Raw genomic sequence first — 26,797 nt, 5'->3', positions numbered from 1 at the left:
TTTTTTAGGGTCTTTTTTTTATATTTTTAACAGAATGAGAATATTCTATATTGCTTGACTTGCAACTTCTCCTTAACACTGCTTCTTGGACCTCTTTCTTTTTTTTTGTTTTTTTGAGACAGAGTCTGACTCTGTTGTCCAGGCTGGAGTGCAATGGTGCTATCTTGGCTCACTGCAACCTCTGCCTCCCAGATTCAAGTAATTCTCCTGCCTCAGCCTCCCAAGTAGGTGGGATTACAGGAAAGCGCCACCATGCCTGGGTAATTTTTGTATTTTTAGTAGAGACAGGGTTTCACCATGTGGGTCAGGCTAGTCTTGAACTCCTGACCTCAGATGATCTACCCACCTTGGCCTCCCAAAGTACTGGGATTACAGACATGAGCCACCACACCCGGCCTGTTTCTTGGGCCTCTTTCTACTTCAGTACATTGACTTTCACTTCGTGTTGGATGGGTAACCTTCCGCCATCTGTATGGACCCTAATTATTTAACCTTTCCCGTATTGGTAGACACATGAATTATTATCAGCTGTGTGTCATGACAACGCTTTCATGAACGTCCATTGTGCAGGTCATTGTGTACTAGGACTTTTGTTTAGATGGTTTTCTGAAGGGGGATTACTGGATCAAGGAGTTAGCACACTTTTAATACCTCTTGATATGTTCCTTTTCCACACAATTATGGAAGTTTCCACACCAAACAATACTATCTGACATTTCCCAGTACTCCTTGTCTTTGCTAGTGCTAGATTTTACCCATTAGTTTGATTGTTTTTTCTTTTTTTTTTTAAATCGCATCAAAGGAGATTTCAGGGCTATATTTTAATTTTAAAAATCCAATGACAGTCTTGTTTCAGCTTTTCCTTCTCTGACTTCGGCTGAGGCAGAGCATCTTTTCCGTGTCTGGCCCATGAGCATTGCATCTTCTGGGAGCTGCCTTCTCCATAGTTAGTTTAATATCTGCTAAGGCAGGCACCCCTCGCTGGTCTCTTCTGTCACCTTTTTCTTGTTTTTTTCTCCTATATGGAGTTAAAACTCATTTTGCCCAGGTCCAAATAAAAATGCAAGTCACTAGAATTCTGACTGGAACACCATCAAATTTACAAATGGGTTCAGAAAGAGCTCTGACATATTTATGACATTATGTCTTCTCATCAAGGAACATAGTTTGCCTCTCCATTTATTCAGGTCTTAATTTATGAATCTTAATAAAACACTATGGTTTTCTTTATTTAGGAACTACTTGTTTCATTTATTTTCAGGAAGTTTATAGTTTTATCTCTTTTATAGTGGGAGTGAGGCCGTTTATGAGTCTAATATCAGTTTAATAAGACACACAAGAATGTGCCATCAAAGACAAAGAAAGAAAATAGACCTTTATTTTTTTCTTCTTCTCTTTAATACAGATTACTTTTAAATAATAAACATATGTTACATAATTTTATTAGAAAACAGTTTATCTCTTAACACGTTTATATTAAAATTTTCCTACATGATGTTTTAAAATAACAATTTCAATTTCAACTCATGTATTAGTTTTTGCATTGCTGTAAAGAAATACCTGAGACTGGGTAATTTATAAAGAGAAGAGGTTTAATTGGCTCACAGTGCTGCAGGCTGTACAGGAAGCGTAGTGCTGGTATCTGTTTGGTTTCTGGGGAGGCCTCAGGAAGCTTCCAATCATGCAGAAGGTGAAGAGGGAGTAGGCAAACCAGATGGTGAGAACGAAAGAGCGAGGAGGGGGAGGTCCCAGACTTTTAAACAACCAGATCTCGAATGAACTGAGTGAGAACTCACTCTACCATGGTGCTGAACCATTCCTGAGGGATCCACCTCCATGATCCTATTACCTCCCTCCAGGCCTCACCTCCAACACTGGAAATCACATTTCAGTGTGAGATTTGGAGGGGACAAGCATCCAAACCATATCAACCGGTATGATTTAGTACTTGTACCTATGGATATTCATCTTTTTTGTTTTGGGGTCCCTGAGTAAAAATCTCACAGATCTCAGAAAGTCTTAAGTAACTCTGTTTGGGCAGTGGATATTTTGGGGAAGAGCTTCACTGTCTGCTCTCAGCCCTCAGCTGTCAGAAAAATGAACAGAAATGAAGGAAAAGTCCAAGCTGCCACACACAGAAGATTGAAGGTGGTATCCAGAGTCACTGGAAGAGTGCTGACCAATGGACCTTTCCATGGTCTGCTGATGCCTGGAATTTCCACAATCCACTGTCCTGCTGTGGGTGGGCACATCACAAATCTTCCTCTGTCTGGAGTCATTAGGGCCTTCATTGGGGTTGTACTAACTTCAGCAAGTGCCTTTTCTAGGGCCTCACTCACCCATTTTAGGTGAGCATTAGAAGGCAGAGAAGAGTGATGCATCACTGAGATACCTTCTTTTTCTTTGGGGATCTCCCTGGAAGCTTCAGTCCTGGGAGTATTCTTGAGCTCCTTATCCTGCAGGATTTCTTTACTCAGACTTCCAGGTAGAGATTGGCCAGGCAAACGCTCTGTCACTAGATACCATGGCCCTGCTCCTTACTCTGTTCAGAGGAAAATGCCTCCAACAACATGACATACGCTTTTTATGAGGGCACTCCAGTTCCCTAAACTACGTAACCGTGACATTTAAAAACCACATCTTTTAGTGATGATTATTTTTCATACTTAATTGTCTGGGAAGGTAATAAAGCATTTCTTTGTGAGGCCATGCACCGCCGCTCACCAGCTTTTCCAGCCTGATGATGGTAGAAACATGTTTATCCTGCCCCCGCCACCCCACCCTTCCTCCTCGTCCAGTGTTGAGGTGAGGAGGAAGGAGCACCAGGCAGACTACCAGTCTCGCTGGTTCTATTCAGGAGCACCGTATATTAACCAGGAACCTGGGGCAGGGCATGGAATCTCTTCAAGCCTCAGTTTCCTTATCCACATTGTGACATGGTAAAAGCCCCATAAAACTGCATACCTCAACCATACCTCGGCTTTCTGTTGAAACTGCTCTCTGTAACCCCTAATGTGACAGGCAAGCAGTCCAAACCCACGCCATCTTGGCCCCTGCAACTTGTAATAAGTAATTAAGGTCTGTAATTTCCACCCTACCCAGGCAATGTGTAAACTAACGCTTATCTTGACTTCTGTGAACCACTTAAGTAACAATCAGAATGTCCGAAAGCCCCTCACCCTCACCCCCACCCAGGAGGTGGTTTATGGAATGTCCAAAGTCCACTGGCCCTCGGAATGTCCAAAGCCCCTCACCCCAACCCCTGCCTAGGAGGTGGTTTATGGGCATAAAAGATCTTGACACCCTCCTTTCAGGGCCACGGGTTGGAGAGACCTGAGTCCTCTGTGGCTGCTGGCAGTAAAGACCCTGCAATTTGGCATACTTTCGTCTTGGTGTTGACTTTCTGTGCTCGCTCTGGTACAACAACATCATGGGAATTTTCAGTTCTTACCCTGTAGGGTAAGATAACTTACCTTGTTTCCTTGTTAGATAAAACCAGTAAGATAACATGTGAAGGCATGTTCAAGAGTGCGCAGTAGTGCGTATGTAAGAGGTTGTTATACTTCATGGATCCATAAATGTTTCTTGGATGAATTCATGTACTCCACTGTCGGAGTTCAACAGGCAGACTTCAACGGATGAATAAATTCACTGAGACACAGATTTTCAGTGAAAGAGTGGACTGGGGTGTCCAGGCCATTCACCCAAAGGAGTTAATGGCTGCTGGCCTTGACTTGCTGGCCTTGCGGACTTTTATTTTGTATAGATCAAAGGATAAGGGTCTTTGGATAAACACTATTAGAGGGTAATTAACATCTGCTGATCCCCCCTCCCCCAGTAGAAGGCAGTTTTGCCCTCATGGAATATCAAAGGTTTGCTAATGGAGGTGGGGGTAAACCAACTTCTCTGGGGAAGCCTCTTTACAATTCCTAGTATTTACTCTATGTTCTAATGCCTTAGGGTAAGAACTGACTGCCTTTGGCCTATTCTCTCATCTGAAGCTATGTAAACCACCTGACCTTCTGAGGGTGTTTTGTGACTGTTTCCTGTAACTATCTCTAATATTTTTCCTTTAATATTTTTGCCACCACCTTGACTGAACTCCACCAACAAATACACCTTCTGATGCTGCGGCATCTTCCCAGGGTAAGGTGTAGGACAAAGGTGCCTCCTTGCACGGGGTCTCCTTGGTCCTTGGTCCCCTTACCCATGTAGGTGAAATGGGAGCAAGACAATGCTTCAGGCTACTCTAATTTTCAGAAACAAGGTCTGAGTCACAGGGAACCTGGATTTACAGAATGAAGCACAGCATGGGCACTTACTGCTTCCTGTATCATGTATGTATGAAATAGCAAGTAATACAAATGAATTCATTTTCCCATCTTTAGTAATTTTTAAAGCAGCTTAATTTTATTCACATTATTCTGTAACTTACATTATCACCTCACGTTTCTAGGTGAAAAGCCTTAGGCATGAAGCATGGATATCATTGTAAAGACAAAACAAATTCAGGACATATAATTCTTAAATTGCTGTTGCAACCAATCACACAGTTGACTCTGGAAACTTTTGGGATGCCATGATCATATCCTTTGTCCTTTCTTGTATTGTGTTCTGAAAAGCTTAATTCAGTGAGATGATTTTACTGCACCTAGAATACTGTGCATCAGTAATTTAAACCAATAACAGCAGTGTGGGATGGCAAGGTAATGACATTCCTACTTCCACACAGCAAAGCAAATGCTGAAGACAGCCTTGTCACACATAAAGTAGTATCTATTTGAATTTTGCTGAGATTCCTATCTCCGTGTGTGTGTGTGTAGAATGGTGGTGACCCTCTTCTGTGCTGCGGTGTCTTCTCTTGTCCTGATAGTTGTAAGCAATGTTACTGATTCCTAACAAATGGCTCAGTGAGACTGGTCAGGGGCTGAGTGGACTAACTTGTTTAATGACTGCTTTTAACTCTTTCTCACTTCCTAATAACAACCAGATCAAGTACCCCAGACCCTTAGAAGTCATTCACAAAACTTGATGTGTGCCAGTTACATAAATACCAACAGTGAGTTCTAAGGGATCCCTCACACAGAAGTAAATGAACCCCACAGCTGAGAAGTGAAGAAAACTTTGGACAAGTTAAAGATCCTTGTATAATACACTCTGCCATGTACAAAAGGAGCCCCTAAAGTTCTTGCCCTCCTCTTCAGTAGGCCACTAAAGGGGTTCTTTTGGCATCTCCACTGCACTAGTGATAGTGAGCAGGTGCATGAGCTTTGCAAGATGGCCTGTGTGGTGCCAGATTTACAGGTTTCAAACTCTTCACTAAGCTTCACAGTCCTGATTGCACAATGTAATTGACCTTATTTCTTTTATTCTCATTTTCTTGGCATGGCTCAGAATATTAAAAACATTTTTAGTTACACTCAGTTCAGCCTTTACATCTATGCCGTAATGTTTATTGTATAGTACTGTTTAAAAGATAATCTGTACTTTAGAATCTTTGGAATTTTTTATAAAAATAATCTTTAGTCAAAAGTTCTCTTTGATCTGATAGCTAGTCCTCTGCTGTTTAAAGTATTGCTAGCATTAACTACAATCTCTAATTCAAAGTGAAGAAAGGGTTTGGTTTTAGTATAATAGAATGAGGGTTAGGATCGCTAGCTGTGAAGCCAGGCTCTCTGGATTTTTCTCCAAGCTTTGTGTCCACCCCGGGTGAGTGATTTAGCCTCTCCATACATCAGTTTCCTCCCCAGTAAGCTGGGAAATATCTCCCTCACAGCGTTGTCGGGGGAAGGTAAGATCTTAGAATAGTGTCTGCCACAGGGTGAGCACTCAGTCAGTGCTAGCTGCTAAGACTGTCACCATCATTATCCTGATCACTGGATTTCTTAAGGTCCTAATGCAAATCGACCTTCACTCTTTTTTTAGTATAAACACACTTATAAATGTCCATGGAAAGCAGTAGATGACACGTCTTGAAGTTGCACTTGAGTCAGAAGAAGGAATGGAGATTCTGAGCTGCTCAGAATCCACAGTCACAGTTAGGGCACTGGAGTCATCAATAAAAAACATCTGCCACCAAGCAGGGAGACAACAGGTGGAAGAGTCGGTTAAAAAACTTTCAGGATCCCAGAGATAAACCTGTATTCCAGATTGTTGTTTATGGAGTCGGTGGTAGTGTTTTTAAAATGTGGGCAGAATCTTGAGATATTAACTAAGCAATATCATTTGGGAACCATCTCTCTCTCTAAGTATAAAAAATTAGTAGGAAATGTGAGAATTTCACTAACAGTAAAGCTGTGAGATTGAGGTGGGGAATAAGCATTCTGAAATGGCACAGGAAGCTTTGGTTTTTAAATACACTACAACTTTCATAATAGCAATCCTTCCTTGTCAGGCCTTCTACCATCTTGAATTAAAGTTACATTTAGCTGGGTGAATAAGCTTCATGTTTCATGAGACATCAAGAGGATTCAAAGAGGGCCTTATGACTCTGAGGCTACCCTTTCATGAAGGAGCATATTTTCAGATTAAGAGGTCATACAGGAAAATGCTTTTCATTTTCTTCTGACGTATTGAAGACACCAGCAGGAGAAAGGTGAGTTAGCCAGACATCATCCTACCCTGCTTGGTTGTTTGTCCCTGTTCTTTATGGAAGCTCCTCTCCAGGTGTGGGAGGTGACCGAAAACACCAGTGTCGTATTTTGGACTTGCCCGATGTTGTCCTGAGGTTTTCAGGAAGCACTAAATATGGACAGCACCACACAGAGCAGTCACTTTGACTCCTAAAGGGACCAGGTTCCATTCGACTGCTGCTCCCCCTGAACCACAACCTCATGTGTGGGCGTGAAGTTCTTGGCTGGAGCTCCAGCTAAACAGAGTGAGGGAGTCTCATTTAGCACTGTATAGATCCCTGGGAAAATAAAGCATGGCTGGAAAACTACCGGGAAGACAAATGATCCAATTTAACCCAAGCCACTTTTCAAAACTCAGACCAACAGAACAATAACAGTGGAAAATTACAGGAACCCAGGCTCCTTGAGAGGACCCAAATCCAAAATTGCTGATTCTCCATGTCTTTGGAAGAAGCTCTTCCCACAGGTAACTGTGCCTACACATGTACTTCTGACTTTTCCATGGATCCACACGTGTACATTTTCTGAGGACTTAGGGTGTAAGGCAGATTTTAAAACTATATTTCATCTGCTACAGTGGTCAGTTTACTTGATGTCATTATAGGTATAATGAGATCATTGAAGCTGTAGACCAAGGAGTTGTCTTTTATCAAAGGGATTAGGTGGCAGCCCAGGCTGATTCCGAATGAGACAAAATAATTACCTGGCTCTTAGGTGTCATTGTTTTTTCTAGTCCAGGATGAGGCAAGTGAAGGAAGTATTCATCTTACTGAAAGTAAAAAATGCAACTTTCAACATTTCACATAATAATCTCTTGCTATTTTAGGGAACAGTATCAATTTCCAACTAGACACCCTTTTTTGTGGAAGAATTAGAGAAGCTGTTTCCATATGAGAAACATGATTTTTGTTTTGTTTTTTTGAGACTGAGTCTCACTCTGCTAGCTAGGCTGGAGTGCAATGGCGTGATCTCAGCTCACTGCAACCTCTGCCTCCCGGGTTCAAATGATTCTCCTGCCTCAGCCTCCTGAGTAGCTGGGATTACAGGTACCCACCACCATGCCTGGCTAATTTTTGTATTTTTCGTAGAGACAGGGTTTTACCATGTTGGCCAAGTCTTGAACTCCTGATCTCAGATGATCCACCCAGCTCAGCCTCCCAGAATGCCGGGATTACAGGCGTGAGCCACAGCATCTGGCCTGTGATTTTATTTTCTAACCATGTGGCTGTGAATGTTTATAACAAGGTCAGGGCCCGGCAGCCCTTGGCAGGTCCTGACTTTCACAGCTACCTCTCCTGAATGCTCTGTTACCCATCCAGGCACCCTTCATTCACAGTGAAAGGTGGTTCTCTCTCAGTAACACACTAAGCTTCTCCAGGGTCTGGTCAGGAGAAAAAAAAAAAAAAAACTCTCTTATCCTTTGAATGTGAACGTCTGATTTCCTCCTTATGGCATCTAACTTCTGTTACAAGATTTGACTCCATAATGGAACAGCTTGTCCTGTATCCCAATTGACATCCAAAAAGAGTTGAAAAAAATCTTGACTTCCACTTTACACCAAGGAGGCTAATTATGTGGCCCATTGCTGCATTCTGTTCGTGTCCGTGTGTCTGCAGTTAAGCAACCAATTAGATGCTCAGTGTGGCTTGGTGGAAATGATTATGGAAGCCCTTCCCATCTATTGAGAAATGATTAGAACTACATGAGTAGGTACAGTGACATTGTCAGCACTTTTTATAGTTTGAGTTCACAGACTCTACCCAAAAGTATGGGTTTTTTAATCCAGAAATCTAAACTTACATTTAGAAGACTTTATTTACGAATGACCAGACATAAATTTTGTATCATTGTTAATACACATTCATTTGTGCATGTATTGGGTTTCAAGCAATGTGCTAAGTAAATGCAGAAAAACTGGGGGAAATAAGCCCAGTCCCTGCCTCAAGGAGGTAACCGACTGGTGATATGGCTGATCAGGTAAGCAGGTCACCGCTGCACACCCTGATGAGGGCGGTGACAGGGTCTCAGATCTGCACAGGGGACTGCAGAGCACAGAGGAGAGAAGACCAGAAAGAGGATGGGAACCAGAGGCGAGAGGACGTTGGGAGTCAAGAGGATTTCTTTTTAGGGTGGAAGAGACTTTTGCCTGTATAAACATTGATGGGAGGGCCAGTCAAGTAGCAAAGATCAGACAAAAAAGAGGAAGATGGTGGATTTGAACAAGGCTCCTGAAACGGTCAGAGGAACATAAAGGTAGAGCCCCAAATGGATGGCCCCAGACTCACCCTGGTCAGGCCCGCCTTTCCTTTGTGACAGGAGGGAGAAGGTGAGGAAGAACTTAGGTCAGATGTGTTTTGTTGAGTTTTGTGGTTTCAGAGAGAGAAGCAAGAAGAAATTTAGTTAATACCTGCTGGATTCTACATTCCAGATGAAAAGAGGTGAGGTTATCTGCTGAGTAAGAAGGAATGCATCTCCCAGTCTTTCCAGCCTAGGAATACTGAGAGCCAGGAATGGGAGAAAGACCAGAGGGATAACTGGGCAGCTGACAGCATAGGGGAGGATGGAGACCGCGACTGTGTAATGGCAGCAGACTCTGTGGTTGTGTATTCGCCTCCAGCAACTCTCAAAGCCCAAGTAGGAGTCTACAAATACAGTGAAGGGTGGAATAGGTCAGTCAGATGAATCTAAGGCTAGAGATTTGCAGGCAGTGAGCTGTGGGTTTTGACAAGGGCAGGGTTAAGTGATGACCCTGAAGTGTAGGCTACAAGAGTAAGAAAGGGAAGACAGGAGGAGCGATGAGAGGGAAAGTGGGGAGTCGAGTGAGCGACAAGTTTAATGCAGTTTAGAATCGAGGGAGTGGGAGAAACAGAGAGAGGGCAGAAATCGCAGCCAGAGATTTTAACTGAAATTTGAGAAATGGAGCAACTCTGGATGATGAAAGCAAAGGTGTGGCCACAAGAGTGGGCGCTTGAAGCAGAGTAGACAAGGTCACTGGCATGGAGGGGGTCAAATAACTGAGAGGACATTGGGTACGTTGACCAGATGGATATCGAAATGCCTTCCCTGCAGAGTTGAGATGCAGAGGAGACTGAACCAAGTGGCAGGGTCCCCAGTGAATATCAAAGTGACTTGAAGGGATCACCTTCTCCATTTGGAAGTCTACGATGAGAGAGGAATATGGCTAGGGGTGTGAATCTCAAAAAAGCAGCAGGGAGTTTACGGGAAGGCAGAGACACATTGGCTGGAATGGTGTGTACAGCAAGAATGCACACCTACGTCCAGGACTGCAAGGATGAGGATGACCCCAGGCTGGGAGCTGCAGGTGCCCTCACCCTCCTGTTGCCCAGCTCTGGGGTTGCCAGGAATTTCAGCTACTGGGTGGACAGCAGCAGTCAAAGGCCATGTAGTGTCATCTCAGGTGGAAGTGACACACGTGGCAGAGGCAGGGAGATGCTATTCACTGGAGCAGGACTGCAGAACTTTTGCCCAGGGCCTTATAACCATGATGGAACCTGCAGGAAGCATGGAAAGGGACATTCTCCTCCAAAGGCCCAGAGGAATTAGACTAGGGTACCACTCTATTACAGTGGCCAGGATGGTGGTTCATGGACCCAACTTACGTACTGAACCCAGAAAGATAATCTGTCTACACATCAGTGTCTCACAGGTTTCCCAGACAGGAGCTGAGCTGAGCAGCTTGTACACCAGACCTCTCAGGGAGGATGGGTTGCCACCTGGACCCATGCCCCAGGACACAGCACTCCTTCCCACTCACAAGGAATGCTTGTTGCTAGCATTAGCATAAAATGACTGGCAGGATTGGGAGTGAATTGGTGACTCCTATCCCGAGGAATCTCAGACTGCGGTATAAAGATATTTCTGGTCTCCAGATCTGAAGTTTACAATGTTGGCATCTCTCTTAGGATTTAATGATCTAGACAGCTCATACCAAGGAGATCAGTTCATATCTGTGGGATTTGGTAACCATTTCTGTAGAAGTTGTATTTTTTACTTTTTAATATCCTGTGGTTTTGTTAACTTTTGATGGAAAAAAAAATCAGGCAATCAAAACACTGTAAACCTGGTGGATACTGGGAGATACAAAGGCATGCATGACCCACTCAGTGCTTTGTGGACCCAGATATGTTTGGTGTTTTTTGTTTGGTTTGGGTTTAGGGTTTTTTCTGTGTGTGTGTTTTTTTTTTTGAGACATTTTTTCTCTTGTCACCCATGCTAGAGTGCAATGTCACAATCTCGGCTCACTGCAACCTCTGCCTCCCAGGTTCAAACGATTTTCCTGCCTCAGCCTCCAGAGTAGCTAGGATTACAGGCACCTGCTACCACCATGCCCAGCTAACTAACTTTTGTATTTTTAGTAGAGACAGGGTTTTGCCACATTGGCCAGGCTGGTCTCAAACTCCTCAGGTGATCCACCTGCCTCGGCATCCCAATATGCTGGGATTACAAGCGTGAGCCACCAGACCCGACCCCAGATATGTTTTTAAGTCAGCCATTCCATGTTGCTAAGTACCCATTGTGCAGAGAAGACTGATCTGAGTGAGGAAAGGCTTTGTGCCGTGCACCTGGGGCCAGACCCAGGCTGTGATTAAAGGGCGGCTTCATATTTACAATTGTTGGAGTGCTGTTAGATCTGGCCCTAATCTAAAGTAAAGTGTCTTTACTTTGGAAAGCCCATCAATGTTTAGAGACTCGCCTTTAAACAGTGAACCTCTGCCCTGACAAATGTCTTGGCCATCTGCCTCAAGGCCTAATTTATGCTGAAGACATCGTAAGACACTTTTTTAGCTGAATTTCATGAACATAGCTATTCCTCTTTACCAGCCACAGCAACTGTTCTTCCTGGTCTTGGCTAGAGATGCAGCAGTATTTGGGATTGACATTACCTGAAGAACACTTCCTAGCTAAGTATCGGAACTACAGCATACTCACAACACTGGCACGACACAGAAGGCTCGCCACGTCCTTTGCGTATTTAGATTTACTCCTAGTGTGCTGCAGAGCCAAATCGTGGACTCTCTTTTCCTAGCTCTGTTCTTTCTAGATGACCTCGTTCAGTCCCCTGGCTTTAAATTCTGTCTGTAGGCCGATGACCTCCAGATGTATATCCACAGCCCAGACGGACCCTCTGGACTCCAGACTCACCGAGCTAACTCTTTCACTCAGCTCCTCTATTTGGAATCCTAACAGGCATCTCAAATCCAATATGAGGCTCCCAATGGAGCGCTTGCTTTTTCCTCCCAAACCTTTCCTCTCTCATTTTCTCAGTCCAGAAAATTGCTGCAGCAATTTTCTTGATCAATGACTCAAGCCAGAAAGCTCAGCAGTCATCATCAGGTTCTCCCTCTTCCTCACACCCAGGAGAACACGGGGGCGGCCCCCTGCCCATACTCTGCTCCTGGGAAGGAACGTGGGAGGCATGAGCCAGGCGTTGGGACCTAAGCCAAGTGTAGTCCATGCCACACCCATTCGCTTTCCCTCCCACAAGCTCTCCAGTCAGGCCACCTTGTCTGGCTTCGGTTACCACGGAGCCCTTGACCTCTGTGCCTCACATCCCTCTCCAGTCCACTTCCATCACCAAGGCCAGAGAGAGCCCCTGTCCCACCTCTGCCCAAACCTTTAATGGTTTCCCACTGCTGTTGCAGCAAAATACATATTCTTCACCACCACCTAGAATGATCTCAGCATTGCCCGCTTTTCCAAATCTACCTTCTACCCATCTCTATTTCTCTTACTGGCCTCCCTTCTGTTCCTTAAATATAGTAAGCCCTCCTGCAGGCCTCTGCCTGCCTCCAGTCTTTATGGACCTGTCTCTCTCTTGGTCTTTGGGTCCCAGCTCAAACGTCACCTCTTTAGAGGGACTGCCTTGTCTGCCTAAATGAGCTCCTCCAAAACATGTCCCACGATTGGCATGTAGTACACCCTCCCTATCCGTGGGTTCATATCTACAGGTTCAGCTACCTGCAGTCAACCACAGTTTGAAAATTCTGCAGTATTTTGAGAGAGAGACCACATTGACATAACTTTATTACAGTATATTGTTATATTTGTCCTATTTTATTATTAGTTATTGTTGTCACTCTTACTGTGCCAAATTTATAAATTGGACTTTATTATGCTTTGGGAGGCAGAGGCAGAAGGATCACTTGAGCCCAGGAGTTCAAGACCAGCCTGGGCCACCTAGTAAGACTCCATCTCTACAAAAAAAATTAAATAAAATACAAAATAAGCTGGGTGTGGTGGTGCACACCTGTAGTCGCAGCTACTCAGGAGACTGAGGCAGGAGGATCACTTGAACTCAGGAGGTTGAGGCTGCAATGAGCTGTGATATTGCTATAGTACTACAGCCTGGGTGACAGAGGGAGACCTCATCTCAAAAAAAAAAAAAATGGGACTTTATCACAGGTGTGTATGTATAGGAGAAAAACAGTATATATAGAGTTGGGTACTGTCCAAGGTTTCAGACATCCATTGGGGGGTGTTGAAACATACGTTCTGTGAATAAGGGGTGCCTATGTGTTTTGTGTTCGGAACATATAATAGTAAATTTTTATTCTATTTGTATATATTTTACTTCATTCTTCCAAATATTTATTGATCATCTATTTTGAGAGGCCTTTTATGTTGTAGATCTGGGGATGTAGCGGTGAAACGAAGGTCTCTGCTTCCTGGAGCTTACATTCAGGTAGAGCAGTCAGGCAGGAAAATAAATAACAGGTAAAGATATGATACAATGTTAGGTAGTGAACATGTGATGAAGGAAAACAGGGTGAGCAAACAGAGACAGATAAAGCAAACAGTAGGTGACTCAGGGACATATAAGAACTTAATGATTAGCCAGGCATGGTGGCGGGCGCCTGTAATCCTATCTACTCAGGAATCTGAGGCAGGAGAATTGCTTGAGCCTGGGAGGTAGAGGTTGCAGTGAACCAAGATTGCATCACTGCACTCCAGCCTGGGCGACAGAGCAAGACTCAAGGAAAAAGAAAGTAAAACTTAATGAATGGAAAGAAATCACCACAAATAAATGGGCAATAGGTGGTTTATTCAATAAGTGGTTTTGAAGTGATAAACTACTTGGAGGCAATTAGTTTTAATCCATAACTCACTTCATAAGTCTAAGGAAGATTAAAAAGTTAAGTGTGCAAATGAAGCCATAAATTAGAACAGAATTATCCTATCTATGGTGTGGTAAGAATGGCAAATCCAAAAATATAGAAACAAACTCCATAAAATGATTGACAGACTGAATGATAACTGAATGTTTCTCGTATCAAAAGAAAACATGGAATTAAGCAGTGAACACACTGGGGGAAACGCTCCAGATGGGGATAACAAAGTGCTCGTAATGCAAATGTAGCTCACATCCTCAGTTCCGCAGCTTTTCTCATACTTTTGAATGTTTCTTGAAATTGGGATCATTTTCAAATAATGTTTATATTTAATGTGGTCATTAAAAACATGAAATCAATAGCATCTCTTACAAGCAAGAATATCTTGCAATTATAATGTGATTTTAAGAAGTGTTTTTGTTTAAAAATTAGTTCATACAATTAGTATGGACATTTAAGTTCTCGTTAGAAAATAGCCAATTCATTCATTCATTCAACAAATATGGAGTGTTTACAGTGTTGCCTTGGCGACAAGGTGGTAGGTGAACAAAATCGGCAAAAATCCTTGCTTTCAAGTGCCTGTCGACCAGCCACAGCTTCGTGCCCTGTGCACTACCTACCTTGCTTCTCAAATCAGTTGGGTTATTTTAGGGAGAATAAGTACTTTGACCAAGGCCACTCAGCGGTTAAGCGATAGAAGCAGATTCCAACTCAAGCCTGCAAGGTTTTAAACCCTGTGCTCTTTCCTCAAATTACCGTAATTGTTGGGCTAAATGAAACTTTCCCACTCCGTCTTGCTGACAGAGCTATCATTACCTGGGCCCTCTCTCTTCCCACCTGCCTCAGCACTGGCCTGAGGACTCAAGTCCGGGAACTGTCAGTAGAAATAGAAAGCATTTCAGTGGATGCCTCCGCGTAGGCTGGTGTGTTTTTAGCAAAAAAAAAAAAAAAAAAAAAAGAATGCTTTGCCAAGAAGACGCATAAAATGTCTAGTCCTCCATTATTTAGCAGCCCTATGAGATTCACAATCCTAAATTTTGGGAAGGATGGGAAAGAAAAAGAACAAACCATACGCTATTCTTGACGTCTGAGAAATAGGCAATTAGAAGCTATCCCAGATGGGCGCGGTGGCTCACATCTGTAATCCCAGCATCTTGGGAGACCAAGATGGGCAAATCATGAGGTCAGGAGTTCGAAACCAGCCTGCTAACATGGTGAAACCCTGTCTCTACTAAAAGTACAAAAAATAAGCTGGGCATGGTGGCAGGCAACTGTAATCCCAGCTACTCGGGAGGCAGAAGTTGCAGTGAGCCAAAATTGCACCACTGCACTCCAACCTGGGTGACAGTACGAGATTCTGCCTCAAAAAAAAAAAAAAAAAAAAAAAAAAAGCTGTCCTAAGGAGTTCTCTAGAAGCAAAACCTGTGTGTAAGGGAGGAAGCAGGAAAAGTGAAGCAAAGATGTGGTCTCCACTGGAGACTGGCTTCACCCTGATCCCAGGGAGAACTCTGGACCATGAATCGTACCACAGTGGTCCCACATGGAGACAAGGGCGGTGATCTTAAACACCCCTGTGTCACCCAGTGGCTTCATGCTGACTGGAACTATGGTGGATGCATCAGATGAGTTTCACCAATGCAAAGTGGCTGGGAGTACCTCCCCCTTACAAGAAGACAGCCGTGAGCCATTAGTGGCCAACTCCCAGCTTCTGGGGATGGGTCCACTGCCAGGTAAAGGATAGGGGATCCGGGTGAGGCACCAACAGTGTCCCCTACAGAAGGCCAAAGGGAATTAATTTGGTAGATTGTCAAGTGGTAAGTTTTGCACATAGACAGAAGGAGCCCTTAGACTAGAGATGTTTGTTGAACACAGGGACTTGTTATAAAGGAGCGTTTTGGTTTTTATTTTGTTTTAGGGTGTTAATGTATTCCATCGGAAAAAAATTTGTTTCTAAGAAAGGCATCATGGCAGGTGTACTCTGCAGAGGCTAAGAAGGTTCTTATGGAAGTTTTCAAGTTATTAATAGAAAAAGGGAAAACAATTAGAGATAAAATTGGAAACAATTATCAGACGCTAGCTTATATAATACCAACTGAGTCAGAAAAATGATAATGAATTCCTACAGATAGCCTACAGTTTTATTCTAGATTTTTCTAAAAAATAGTTTTTCACATTGGTATTTTCCTATAAATACGTTTTTTCCTAACAGTGCTTTGCAGAGAATGTCAGTTCGATAAGTTTTCATTATTCCAGTCAACTGTGTCTCCTAGTAAAGGAATGAAACAAAGGCAAAAAATGTGAAGCCTTGAGTTTTGCCGAGTAGCTGTACCTGTGCTTCTGCCAGAGGATACTGACACTGGATTACATTTGGGGACCAAAACCTAGATCAGCCCTCAAAACTAAGGAATAGCTTGAAGTGTAACATGAAATACCTCCTTTCATAGATTCTGAGGCACACTCCTTCCACCTCTATATTTTAGCAACTCTGAAATCTGGATACATCTTACAATCAATGACATTCAATTATAACTAGGAACATCTTTTCTTTTTTTTTTTTTTGAGACAGAGTCTTGCTCTGTTGCCCAGACTGGAGTGCAGTGGCACGATCTTGACTCATCCCAACCTCCACCTCCCGGGTTCAAGTGATTCTTCTGCCTCAGCCCCCACTGGTAGCTGGGATTACAGGTGTCCACCACCATGCCTGGCTAGTTTTTGTATTTTTAGTAGAGACGGGGTTTTGCCATGTTGGCCAGGTTTGTCTCGAACTCCTGACATCAAGCGATCTGCCTGCCTCAGCCTCCAAAATTGGGATTACAGACATGAGCCACCATACCCAGCTGGAACATTTTTTCTTTCTTAGTGGCATATAATGATGTACCTTAGTGTGGTGTCAGAACCGTATTGACTTCGATAGGTATGGTACCATGTTCAAGAGGCCAAAGAAGGGACCTGGAGCCAGTGAATGAAACATAAACCCTGTTTACTGAGGGGACTTACATACAGGGAAGTCCAGTGGTGGCAGGCTGCACAGGAGAGCTGCTACTATTTGTAAAAAGCATGCAGTTTATGTAGATCAGGTGCTTTAGCATTCTTAGGGTATGTTTAAATTTTATTGTTATCAGGCGCATCTGCCATGCAGGGTCATTCTCAGGCTATGCTGAAGTAACTTCTATCAGATGTGTCTGCCATACACTTACAGCCTATAGTATCAGACTCAGTGAAACACAATAGATGGAGTTTACCTTGTTTTGTTATAATATAGTATGATTCTCACATATGTTTGAAGATTAGTTCTTGAATCTTTTATTGTATTCAGTCTTTCCTCTTTCAAGCACCCATTGGCTCCTTTGGTATCGCTCAGATTACCTTTACCCAGCGTAGCAAGGTAGCACTCAGACTACGGCTATAACCATATATTTGCAGGGAAAATTATCAACAGCTATCTTGATGAATAGAAATAGGGAATAGACAGGAAAAGTGCATTTCCTTCATTTCTTCTTCTTTTAGTTTACACAGCGGAGACAGTATGAATTCTGTGAATGTGATTGTGTCTCTATTTGATGTGTGACAAATGGCAGGCCAAGACTTTAACATATCTTTTTTCTTAAAAATAGGATGGTGGGTCGGGCGCGGTGGCTTACGCCTCTAATCCCAGCACTTTGGGAGGCCGAGGCGGGTGGATCACTAGGTCAACAGATCGAGACCATCCTGGTCAACATGGTGAAACCCCGTCTCTACTAAAAATACAAAAAAAATAGCTGGGCATGGTGGCGCGTGCCTGTAATCCCAGCTACTCAGGAGGCTGAGGCAGGGGAATTGCCTGAACCCAGGAGGCAGAGGTTGCGGTGAGCCGAGATCGCGCCATTGCACTCCAGCCTGGGTAACAAGAGTGAAACTCCGTCTCAAAAAAAAAAAAAAAAAAAAAATAGGATGGTGGATATGTCATTCTGCATTTGTCAGAATCCATACAATGTACAATATACCAAGAGTGAGCCCTAATGTAAACTGCATTGCATTAGACATCCTATCCACGGTTTTACTTTCCATGGTTACAGTTACCCGAGGTTGACCAAGGTTCAGGAATATTAAATGGAAGGTTCCAGAAATAAACAATCCGTAAGTTTTAAATTGCATGCCATTGCAAGTAGTGTAATGAAATCTGTCACCATCTTGCTTTATCTCTTCCTCATCACAAGGAGTACAGTAAGATATTTTGAGAGAAAGATCACATATAATTTTATTATATTGTTATACTTGTTCTGTTTGATTATTGTTGTTAATCTCTTACTGTGCTTAATTTATAAATTAAACTTTATCATAGGTATGAATATATAGGAAAAAACATAGTATGTAGAGAGTTTGGTACTATCGATAGTTTCAGGCATTCACTGGGGGTCTTGGAATGTTTCCCCCACGGCTAACGGGAGGCTACTGTCTGGTCTTTAGTAATAGTGTTGTGTCAGTGTAGATTCCTGATTGTAGATTCCTGTACCACTCTGGTGTGGGATGTTGATGGCAGGGGAGGCTCCGTGTTTGTGGGGGCAGAGGATATATAGGAATGCTCTGTACGTTCTGCTCAGTTTTACTGTGAACCTAAAACTGCCTTCAAAACAGTCTATTTTTAAAAATATATAGCTGTACAGAAAGCTGACTCTTCTGCTTAGTTGCCTGTTCCTAATGACAGAGGCAATGTTCTAGAGGCATTTTAGTCAGAAAATTCACTTATCTGGACATCCTTGCCCACTGGTCTGCTGTTATCGATTTGTCTAAGGGGTGGGAAAGTTAGTTTGGAAGTACCATCCTAACAAGGCCTGCAGTGCCTAAGAGGGTCTCTCTTGGAGGATGGTTAAAGTGGTTAGGGTATTTTACGACCGTATCTTCCTGCACAACCATTATCCAAAAACATTTCTAAAGGTGTTCTTTTCATATTTGTCTTCATAGAGCTCAGGAATATGTTTCAGGTTAAAATATAGTAGGAATCAGGTAAACAACATGCATTAATGAAGGATATAATAAATTCTTTCAGTACCCTTTTTGAAAGCATAGAACTCAGTGCTATGAAGAATATATAACATATACACAGTATTTAAGATTACACGTGCACACCTGAACACACACCTACACACACACCTTCTTTAAAGGAAAAAGAACCCATCCCCTTGATATAAACTGTTAGATTCATTTCCAGAATGCCTGTTGCTGTTATGTCAATTCAGCCTTCAAACAAGATTTAACATGTTAAGTTTTTTTAAACAAATCAACTTTTAACCAAAACTTCTTAGAATTATTTTTCAATATTAGCAAAAAATATTTGTTGGTATTTTGCTATTATTTTAACCGCAGTGGACAGGTATCTCCATCACAAAAAGAAACTCAAACTGAAGCTGATGTAGAGGAAAATGAAAACCAATCACCTTTATCTAATCACATGAGATGTACCCTATAAGCTGCTTAGTGTTTCTATAGAAACATGGTCTGCTGAGTTTTATCTTAGAGGTATGATTCCCCAGAGAAGAGATGACATTTCTGACGCTCTTTGTGGGTTTTTTTCCCCCTTCCCAGGCCTTGAACCGGGGCATTGCTGCTGTCAAGGAGGATGCCGTTGAGATGCTGGCCAGCTACGGGCTGGCGTACTCCCTCATGAAGTTCTTCACGGGTCCCATGAGTGACTTCAAAAATGTGGGCCTGGTGTTTGTGAACAGCAAGCGAGACAGGACCAAAGCCGTCCTGTGTATGGTGGTGGCTGGGGCCATCGCTGCCGTCTTTCACACGCTGATAGGTGAGGCCGCCGACTGCCACTGGTGAATCTGGCTTTGGCAATTTCTTATTCCTTTTCATTGATTTAAATATATTTATTGAGATAAGTGGTTTCTTCACTAATTATCAAATGTTTCTTATCAAATGTTTCCAGGGATAGAGGGAACAGTGCTTGTGCTCCTAGCTTAAGACAATAATGTGTTTTCTCTGGGGAGCTGTAATTTAGTGTCTCTGATTCCCAAAGTGAAAAGGAGTGATTTCATTAGCAGGTGATTACATCTAGGAATAACATTTGGTAAGGGCAATAAAATAGCAGGTGCTTCCATTAGAGATATGTGTGCATCATTGTTCTGGCTCATTGAATCTTACAAATAAAAATGGAGTGACTGTTGGCCAGGCACGTGGCTCACACCTGTAATCCCAGTACTTTGGGAGGCCAAGGCAGGCAGGTCACAAGATCAGGAGATCAAGATCATACTGGCCAACATGGTGAAACCCCATCTTTACTCAAACTACAAAAATTAGCTGGGCATGGTGGCACATGCCTGTAATCCCAGCTACTCAGGAGGCTGAGGCAGGAGAATCACTTGCACCCAGGAGTCAGAGGTTGCAGTGAGCTGAGGTCCCGCCACTGCACTACAGCCTGGCGACAGAGCAAGACTACGTCACACACACACAAAAAAAATTGGAATGACTGTTATTTAGAATTAATGCTTATTAGCAGTGAGAACAAATGACAGATTGTTCTATTTATTAAATTGATTTGTTCTAGGATCTCATTATTCTATTTTATTCAAAGACAAGACTAAATACTCTTGTCATAGCATTCTTTCCATGAAACAACAGGAAAACTACATCATACATACAGTGAATGGCCTCCCATCTAACCAAGACCTTGGAAACACAACTCTCCTTCCGGGCTGGAGTTCTGCTGCTGCTGCTTTCTTGGTGGGGCTAAAACCTTAAGGGCATGATTTCTGAATGTCGTGGCTTTAAAACAGCTTTGCTTACCTGGCATAAAAATTGAGTGGTATCGCTTGAAGCTGGTTACATAAAACACTGTGAATGACACTTCATAAACCCATTGTGTACCTTGAAATTGTTGCTGATTGTGTAAGACGCATGACTGTCAGTGGTGAATAAAGGAACCAAAAGATTAACCCAGACCATTTACCATGTGTTCATAGGGCAGCTAATGCTTACTCACATAACTGTGAATGTGAAAGTAAATAAGGTAAGGGCTTTGTGGTTTTCCTTTTTAATGTGGCATAGAATTCTGTGCTAAGAACAGTGTGGAAGAGAGCCCGTCTGCTGATGGACCAGACATTCAGCCAAAGCATTGATGTTGATATTGATCCTTTAATTTGTGCTCAGAGCCTCAGGGCATGGAGTAAAGAGGAGATGCCTCTCATTTCCTCATTTATGCCTGAATGCTAAGTGTGGGCTGAGGGTTTGCACACTTGAAGTAAATTTCTGCTACATTTGACCTGAACCATTTTCAAAGAGTATGTGTACAGTATTGGGGGAAAAAAGCCATACATTTTTTTAAAGTAAGGGCTTCCTTAAATAAGCAAATGAGTTCCCTTTGCTACTAGCTCTTTTTTTACTTGGACTTCTAAATAATCCAACATTCCAATAATCCATTCTAAATTATCCAACCTATTTAGCCATGGTTGAATGAGACTTTGGGACTAATTATCAGTTGTCAGTAATTCTGGAAGAAAAAAGCTAAGCATCCTGTGTTATTGCAATTGTGGGGAAGAAAATGTGGCCACTGAAATAAAAATCAATGTCATTTTAGTTTTTCAATTTTAAAATAGAATTATCAATTTTTAAATTTAAACCAAAGTGGTTCTAAATCTCAAATATATTTAATAATCATTATTAGTTTTTGTATTTTTACAATCACAGCATTTTTCCATCCACCAAACAGATGTTCTCCACAGTTGCTACGAAAGCACATATCAATTTCTTTTGAACATTTGAAAATCAGATTTTCATGATGCAGACTTTTCTAGTGTGTTTGGTCTCCTTACCATTTTCTGCCTAAGTCTTTAGCCTCCCTCTTGCCTCTGCCATCTGCTACATCAGGCGCCTTGCTCACCTGTCTGCTTCCTTCCGGTTTTAGTAGTCACGTCAGCTTTTTCTATATCCAGATCTTGCCCATTTTGTTTCCCATAATCATGACCACAAGCTCCATGATGGGATGTTGCTGTCTCTCCACTCACCCCCCATTCTTACCCACGTCATTGAACATTTCCCTTCCAATGTCAGTGTCTACTTTATGCATCACCTATATTGGACGTTTACACCCATTTTCACTTCCTAGTAATGCTGAAAACAGATACTTACATTTCTACTTCAGCAGTCGGCTCCTGGATAACTATGTGTGTGACAGGGGAACACTGACATAGATGAAACAGAAAAGAAAATACTCCGAGTATATTTGACTTGAAAAGCCATTGTATGATTTCAAGCAGTTTTCCTAATTATATTTGCTTGGGCTGATATTGAAATGAGCATATTTTCCCTACATGTACAGCTCCTGAGTGGGGCCTACAGTAAGTACAAGAAGGCTTGTATTATAAATTCATCATGCTGAATTCAAATAGTAGGAATATAAAGCAGATACATCTAGGTTTAAACTAATTTCTCTCTATTCTTTTGCCCAGGAAAAAGTAGTTGAATTGCCTTCAACATTTCTTTAAATGCTAGTTTCCCATCACCTTAATGAATTTATTTCCTTTTAGCAAGTTCTTCTGATTTTTCAAAGGCATTTATTTTTGACATGTGAGAGCATAGAGCAGGAAGAGATTATTGCTTTTTGGGGTTGGGGCAGGCCTCATGGATTGAGTCATTTCTTAACCATCTCTGAAGGATGAGTTGGATTTCAGTGCCACCTTTTCTTTTGTTTGTTTGCTTCTTTGTTTTTGAGACAGAATTTTGATCTGTTGCCCAGGCCAAGAGTGCAGTAGTGTGATCACAGCTCACTGCGACCTTGAACTCGTGGGTTCAATCAGTTCTCCCACCTCAGCCTCTCGAGTAGCTGGGACTACAGGTGCATGCCACCACATCTGGCTAATTTTTGTATTTTTTTGTAAAGATAGGGTTGCCGTGTTGCCCAAGCTCATCTTGAATTCCTGAGTTCAAGCGATCTGCCTGCCTGAGCCTCCCAAAGTACTGGGATTACAGGCATGAACCACCACACCCGGCCAGCACAACACTGTCTAATTTTTCCTTATTTTTGATACAAAATGGAGTCAAGAATTTACCCTGTGCTCTATAATGAATATTTTGCTATAGCCATCTAAAATGATCCCAACGTGATGTTCTCTATCTTAGACTTTTTTTCTCTTGTCTGGATGAACTTCGACACTTCATACTTTTCAGTATTTACTAATAATTTACCAATCCCTGGAGCATCTTCTTCACGTAGAAGGGATTTCAAATGTGGCCATTGCCAGCTCTGAAAAAATTAGTTCAGGTGTAGCTTCTCACTTTCACTAATGCAGTGTCCTCTCTGTGCATCAGTTGATGGGTCACTGTAGGATGATTGAGATGAGCTCAGGTCAGAGAGCAGTAAAAGCTCTTTTGTATCGTCATCCCTCATTCATTGGGTTTGCCCCAGTAAAGGAAAGAACCTTTTACGAGGTCCTTTTCATTAGATTTACTGTAGTTAAGGAATTCTTTTTCCTTGTGTTTCTTTTTTTTTTTTTTCTGTTTTTTGTTTGTTCGTTTGCTTTCTTTCTGGACCGCACTAGGGAGCTAGGCATTCTCCCATCTTTGAGACCTTTGCGCTTGGTAATGCATTTCCCCAGACAAGGCTGGGGTAGATTCCACTGACCGCTCAGACACCTGAGAATGCTTGATGGAGACTGAGGGAAAGATGGCCCCAGAGAATGTGCCTAACAACTTTTCCCACCCAGCCAAACCTTGTGCAATGAGCCAATTGAGCAGACACTTTGAATTGTGTTGGATTGACAGAGTTGAAGCCTAGGACATCCACTGGACAAGAGTTACTGTCCATTCTATGCACACCCATAGCCCCGCTCAGGATACCCGAACTGCAGGAGGCTTGGAAGTATTTCTTGACCTTTGTTGAGCAGCTGCAAGTATCTCTTCTTTAGCTTAACTATAGCCATGACTTCTGTCATGGACCCATCTATGAGACACCATTTTTAAAAACTGCATCGTCCTGCTAGATTAAGTTACAAAACGAAATCCGAAAGTACGGAGCCCAGGGTTTGCCACCTGCACACCTTCATTTAGGCTAGTGGCTGCTGTGCATGGGGGACAGCATGCTGACCTTGCATTTGGTTCCATTTGGGTCCAAATTAATTTCACATGCATAGAAATTAGTATTGCCTAACCTCCTAATTCATGAAGATGTCAAAACCACTGCTGTGGATTTTAACTTTCTTTACACATTTATTCTTAACAGTAACCAGTAAGGCCCTTGCCGTGTTCTGAAGCCGCCTGGGTAGTCAGCAGAATTCAGGAGAACAAACCAGCAGGATCCTGTGCCCCTCCAGCAAGTCACTGGAGTCATTTCTAGACCAGTTCTGTGTGCCAGACTTCTCTTTTCAAACTTTTCCATTATTCATGGGTTATTAACCAGCTCTGTAAAAGGTGAATTAGTAAAATTTGCCATAATTTAAACCAATAAGGGTGCTAGGAGTGAACAGATAGTGTCAGTATAGCTTCACAATTTATTGCCATGTAAAATTCACCCCCATCCTCAGCAGCTCAAAACACAAGCATTTATTTTTGTTCATGAGACCACAGGTTGACTGGGTGGATCTTTGAAACTTGGCTGGGCTCATGCCTCTGTGGCCAGCTGAGGGTCAGGAGGCAGCTCTGCTGACCTTGGCATGCTCCTGGGGGACTGTTAGCTGACGTCAGGCCAGCCTGAATGGCCTTTGTTGGGACAGCTGAACTCTCCTCCATATAGCCTCTCATCCTCCACTAGCATTGCCTGGGCTTTTTTAGACGGCTGTGGTGACATTGCAAGTGAAGGAACAGAAGCACACATGATGGCTCCCTGTGGCCAGGAATCAGAGCCGGCCACCATCACTCCCACCACGCACTGCTGACCAAAACAAATCACAGGCCAGGCCAGATTCAAGGGGCGGGGAATAGACCCTAACATTTGCTGTGAGGAACTGCAAAATCATGTGATGAAGAGTGGGGATATAAGTAGGAGGGAAGACTCAGGGATATTTTTGCCACCAGTCTGTCCCAGTCACTTCTCTTTTTGAGACAGAATCTCGCTCTGTCACCCAAGCTGGAGTTCAGTGGCGTGATCTCGGCTCACTGCAACCTCTGCCTCCTGGGTTCAGGTGATTCTCCTGCCTCAGCCTCCCAAGTAGCTGGAATTACAGGCTCCTGCCACCACGCCTGGCTAATTTTTGTATTTTCAGTAGAGATGAGGTTTCACTCTTTTGGCCAGGCTGGTCTCAAACTCCTGACTTCAGGTGATCCACCCACCTCGGCCTCCCAAAGTGCTGGGATTACAGCCATAAGCCACCACGCCCGTCCTCCCAGTCATTTGTTTTGAGAGTTATAGATTTCAGCATTTATTCAATCAGCACACTGGGCTAGATCCTGAGAATTCAAACATGAATAAGAAATGTTCTCTAGAAAGAAGCAGATCTCCTGCAGTAAATTATTAGGAACCCCACTCTACCAAGTCTTGATGCCAGTGAGAGAGAATTTCCGTTCTTGAGTTAAAAATTCACATTTACGTTACTTACATTGGGCATGGGTTTATGGTATCTCTTCAAGACCTAGGTGATACTTATGCCTCCCATCTCCAACACTGGACAAGTGTTGCCCAGTATACATTATAGATGGGTGATATGATATGTCCGCCTCCCAGCCCATATGCAGGAAACTGTCCCCTTCATAGCTGTGTTAGTGTGTGTAGTACCTGATGCATGCAAGTCACTCAACACATATTTATTGAAGTGATTTAAATATGACCTATCAGCCATATAAACACACATCCCTTGGAAATCATGCCCTGGAAGCACAGGGGTGAATTCCCTGCTCCCATGAAAAGCCTCACAAGCTGGACACAGTGGGTCAATAACAGTACCTGTGACACCTGTAAACATTGAGAACTTGGGAATTTGAATTAGAATAATGGTTCTCAAATTTGCCCATTGGATGTGGAAAAAAATGTATGTATGTAGATTTATTTCAGTTAATATTAACATTTTATGGTTTGCAACAGCTACTGGATGAACAGGTTGGAGAACCACTGATTCCAGAAAGGGACCATGGCCCTGGCTGGCTGAGGTCAGTGGAGCCATGGATCTGGAGGGCCCTCTCTGTGTCCCTTGTGTAGGAGGGTCAAAGCTGTCCACCTGGAAACAGGTCAAGTCAGTGTCTTCTTGATGTTGCAGTGTCACAACATTTGTTTACATCTGTTCAAAAACTTTAATTTTTTTTGTAATGTTCTGCTGTTCATAAGGAATACAAGCTGTTTCAGAGCAGTCTTGGTAATGTGGTTTATAGAAGCTGAAGGTTGCTAAATATTGCTAAGGCAGCTAGCCTGGTAATTATGGACTCTATGCAAAGCACTTTACACAAATTACACCCCCCACCCCCCCCCCACACACACACACACATTGCTCTAGCTGTTAATAGCTCAGCGGCATGGGAGGGAGGGAGTTGCCCGGAGAGCAGGTGAAAACAGTTGTTGGAATTTTATACTCACAGCTCTCAGGGTAGAAGTAACCTCTATAGTTATCATCAAACTCCTCTATCATGTGGAGGAAGAGTAGAAGGAAGAAAACCGGGGAGAAAAATCTTCTTCCCTTGGCCTCCAAATGTCTCCTCTAGTAGCTGAAAGAAGAAGAGACTGAAATAAAAAGAAGTTAAAAGAAGCAAAGGCAGCCTCTAGCCTCGTAGGTCCCATAGTACTCAGAAACCCAGGGAGCTAGGGTGAGCCCTGGATGCTGAAGAAGGCGAGAGTTTGGGACACCTCACAGAATGAGGAAGCTGGCTGGGCTCATCCCCAGGAGAATGCATGGCAAACCCCCCAGCAGTCCGTAGACCCCATAAATATTACCTGTTTACCCCGGTTACTGTGCATAAAGGCACTGTTTTTGATGTTTCTGTTAAACTATTGTAATAAGTAGCCATATTTAAGAAACTGATGTTAAATTACATAGCAAGTTTATTTGGGCCAAGATTGAGGATTGCCACCTGGGACACACTTCCCAGTGCCCTTGGAGAGTGCTCCTTTCAGCCTTTGTTACAAGCAGGTTTTTA

General features: G+C 42.9%; 1 protein-coding gene across 1 annotated transcript in view; it reads left to right on the top strand.

Annotated features, from left to right (window-relative positions):
- ANKH (ANKH inorganic pyrophosphate transport regulator) overlaps positions 1–26,797 on the top strand; it is a 174,202-nt gene that overhangs the window by 79,792 nt on the left and 67,613 nt on the right. The window contains exon 2 of the mRNA XM_012475254.3: positions 19,325–19,541. Within this exon, the coding sequence (XP_012330677.1) occupies positions 19,325–19,541 (217 nt within the window). The remainder of the gene's footprint in view (positions 1–19,324; positions 19,542–26,797) is intronic.

The sequence above is a fragment of the Aotus nancymaae genome, unplaced genomic scaffold (assembly GCF_030222135.1).
Source record: "Aotus nancymaae isolate 86718 unplaced genomic scaffold, 86718_ANA_hifiasm-v0.15.2.pri h1tg000014l, whole genome shotgun sequence".
Classification (NCBI taxonomy): domain Eukaryota; kingdom Metazoa; phylum Chordata; class Mammalia; order Primates; family Aotidae; genus Aotus; species Aotus nancymaae.
This window is presented reverse-complemented; position numbering and strand designations above follow the sequence as displayed.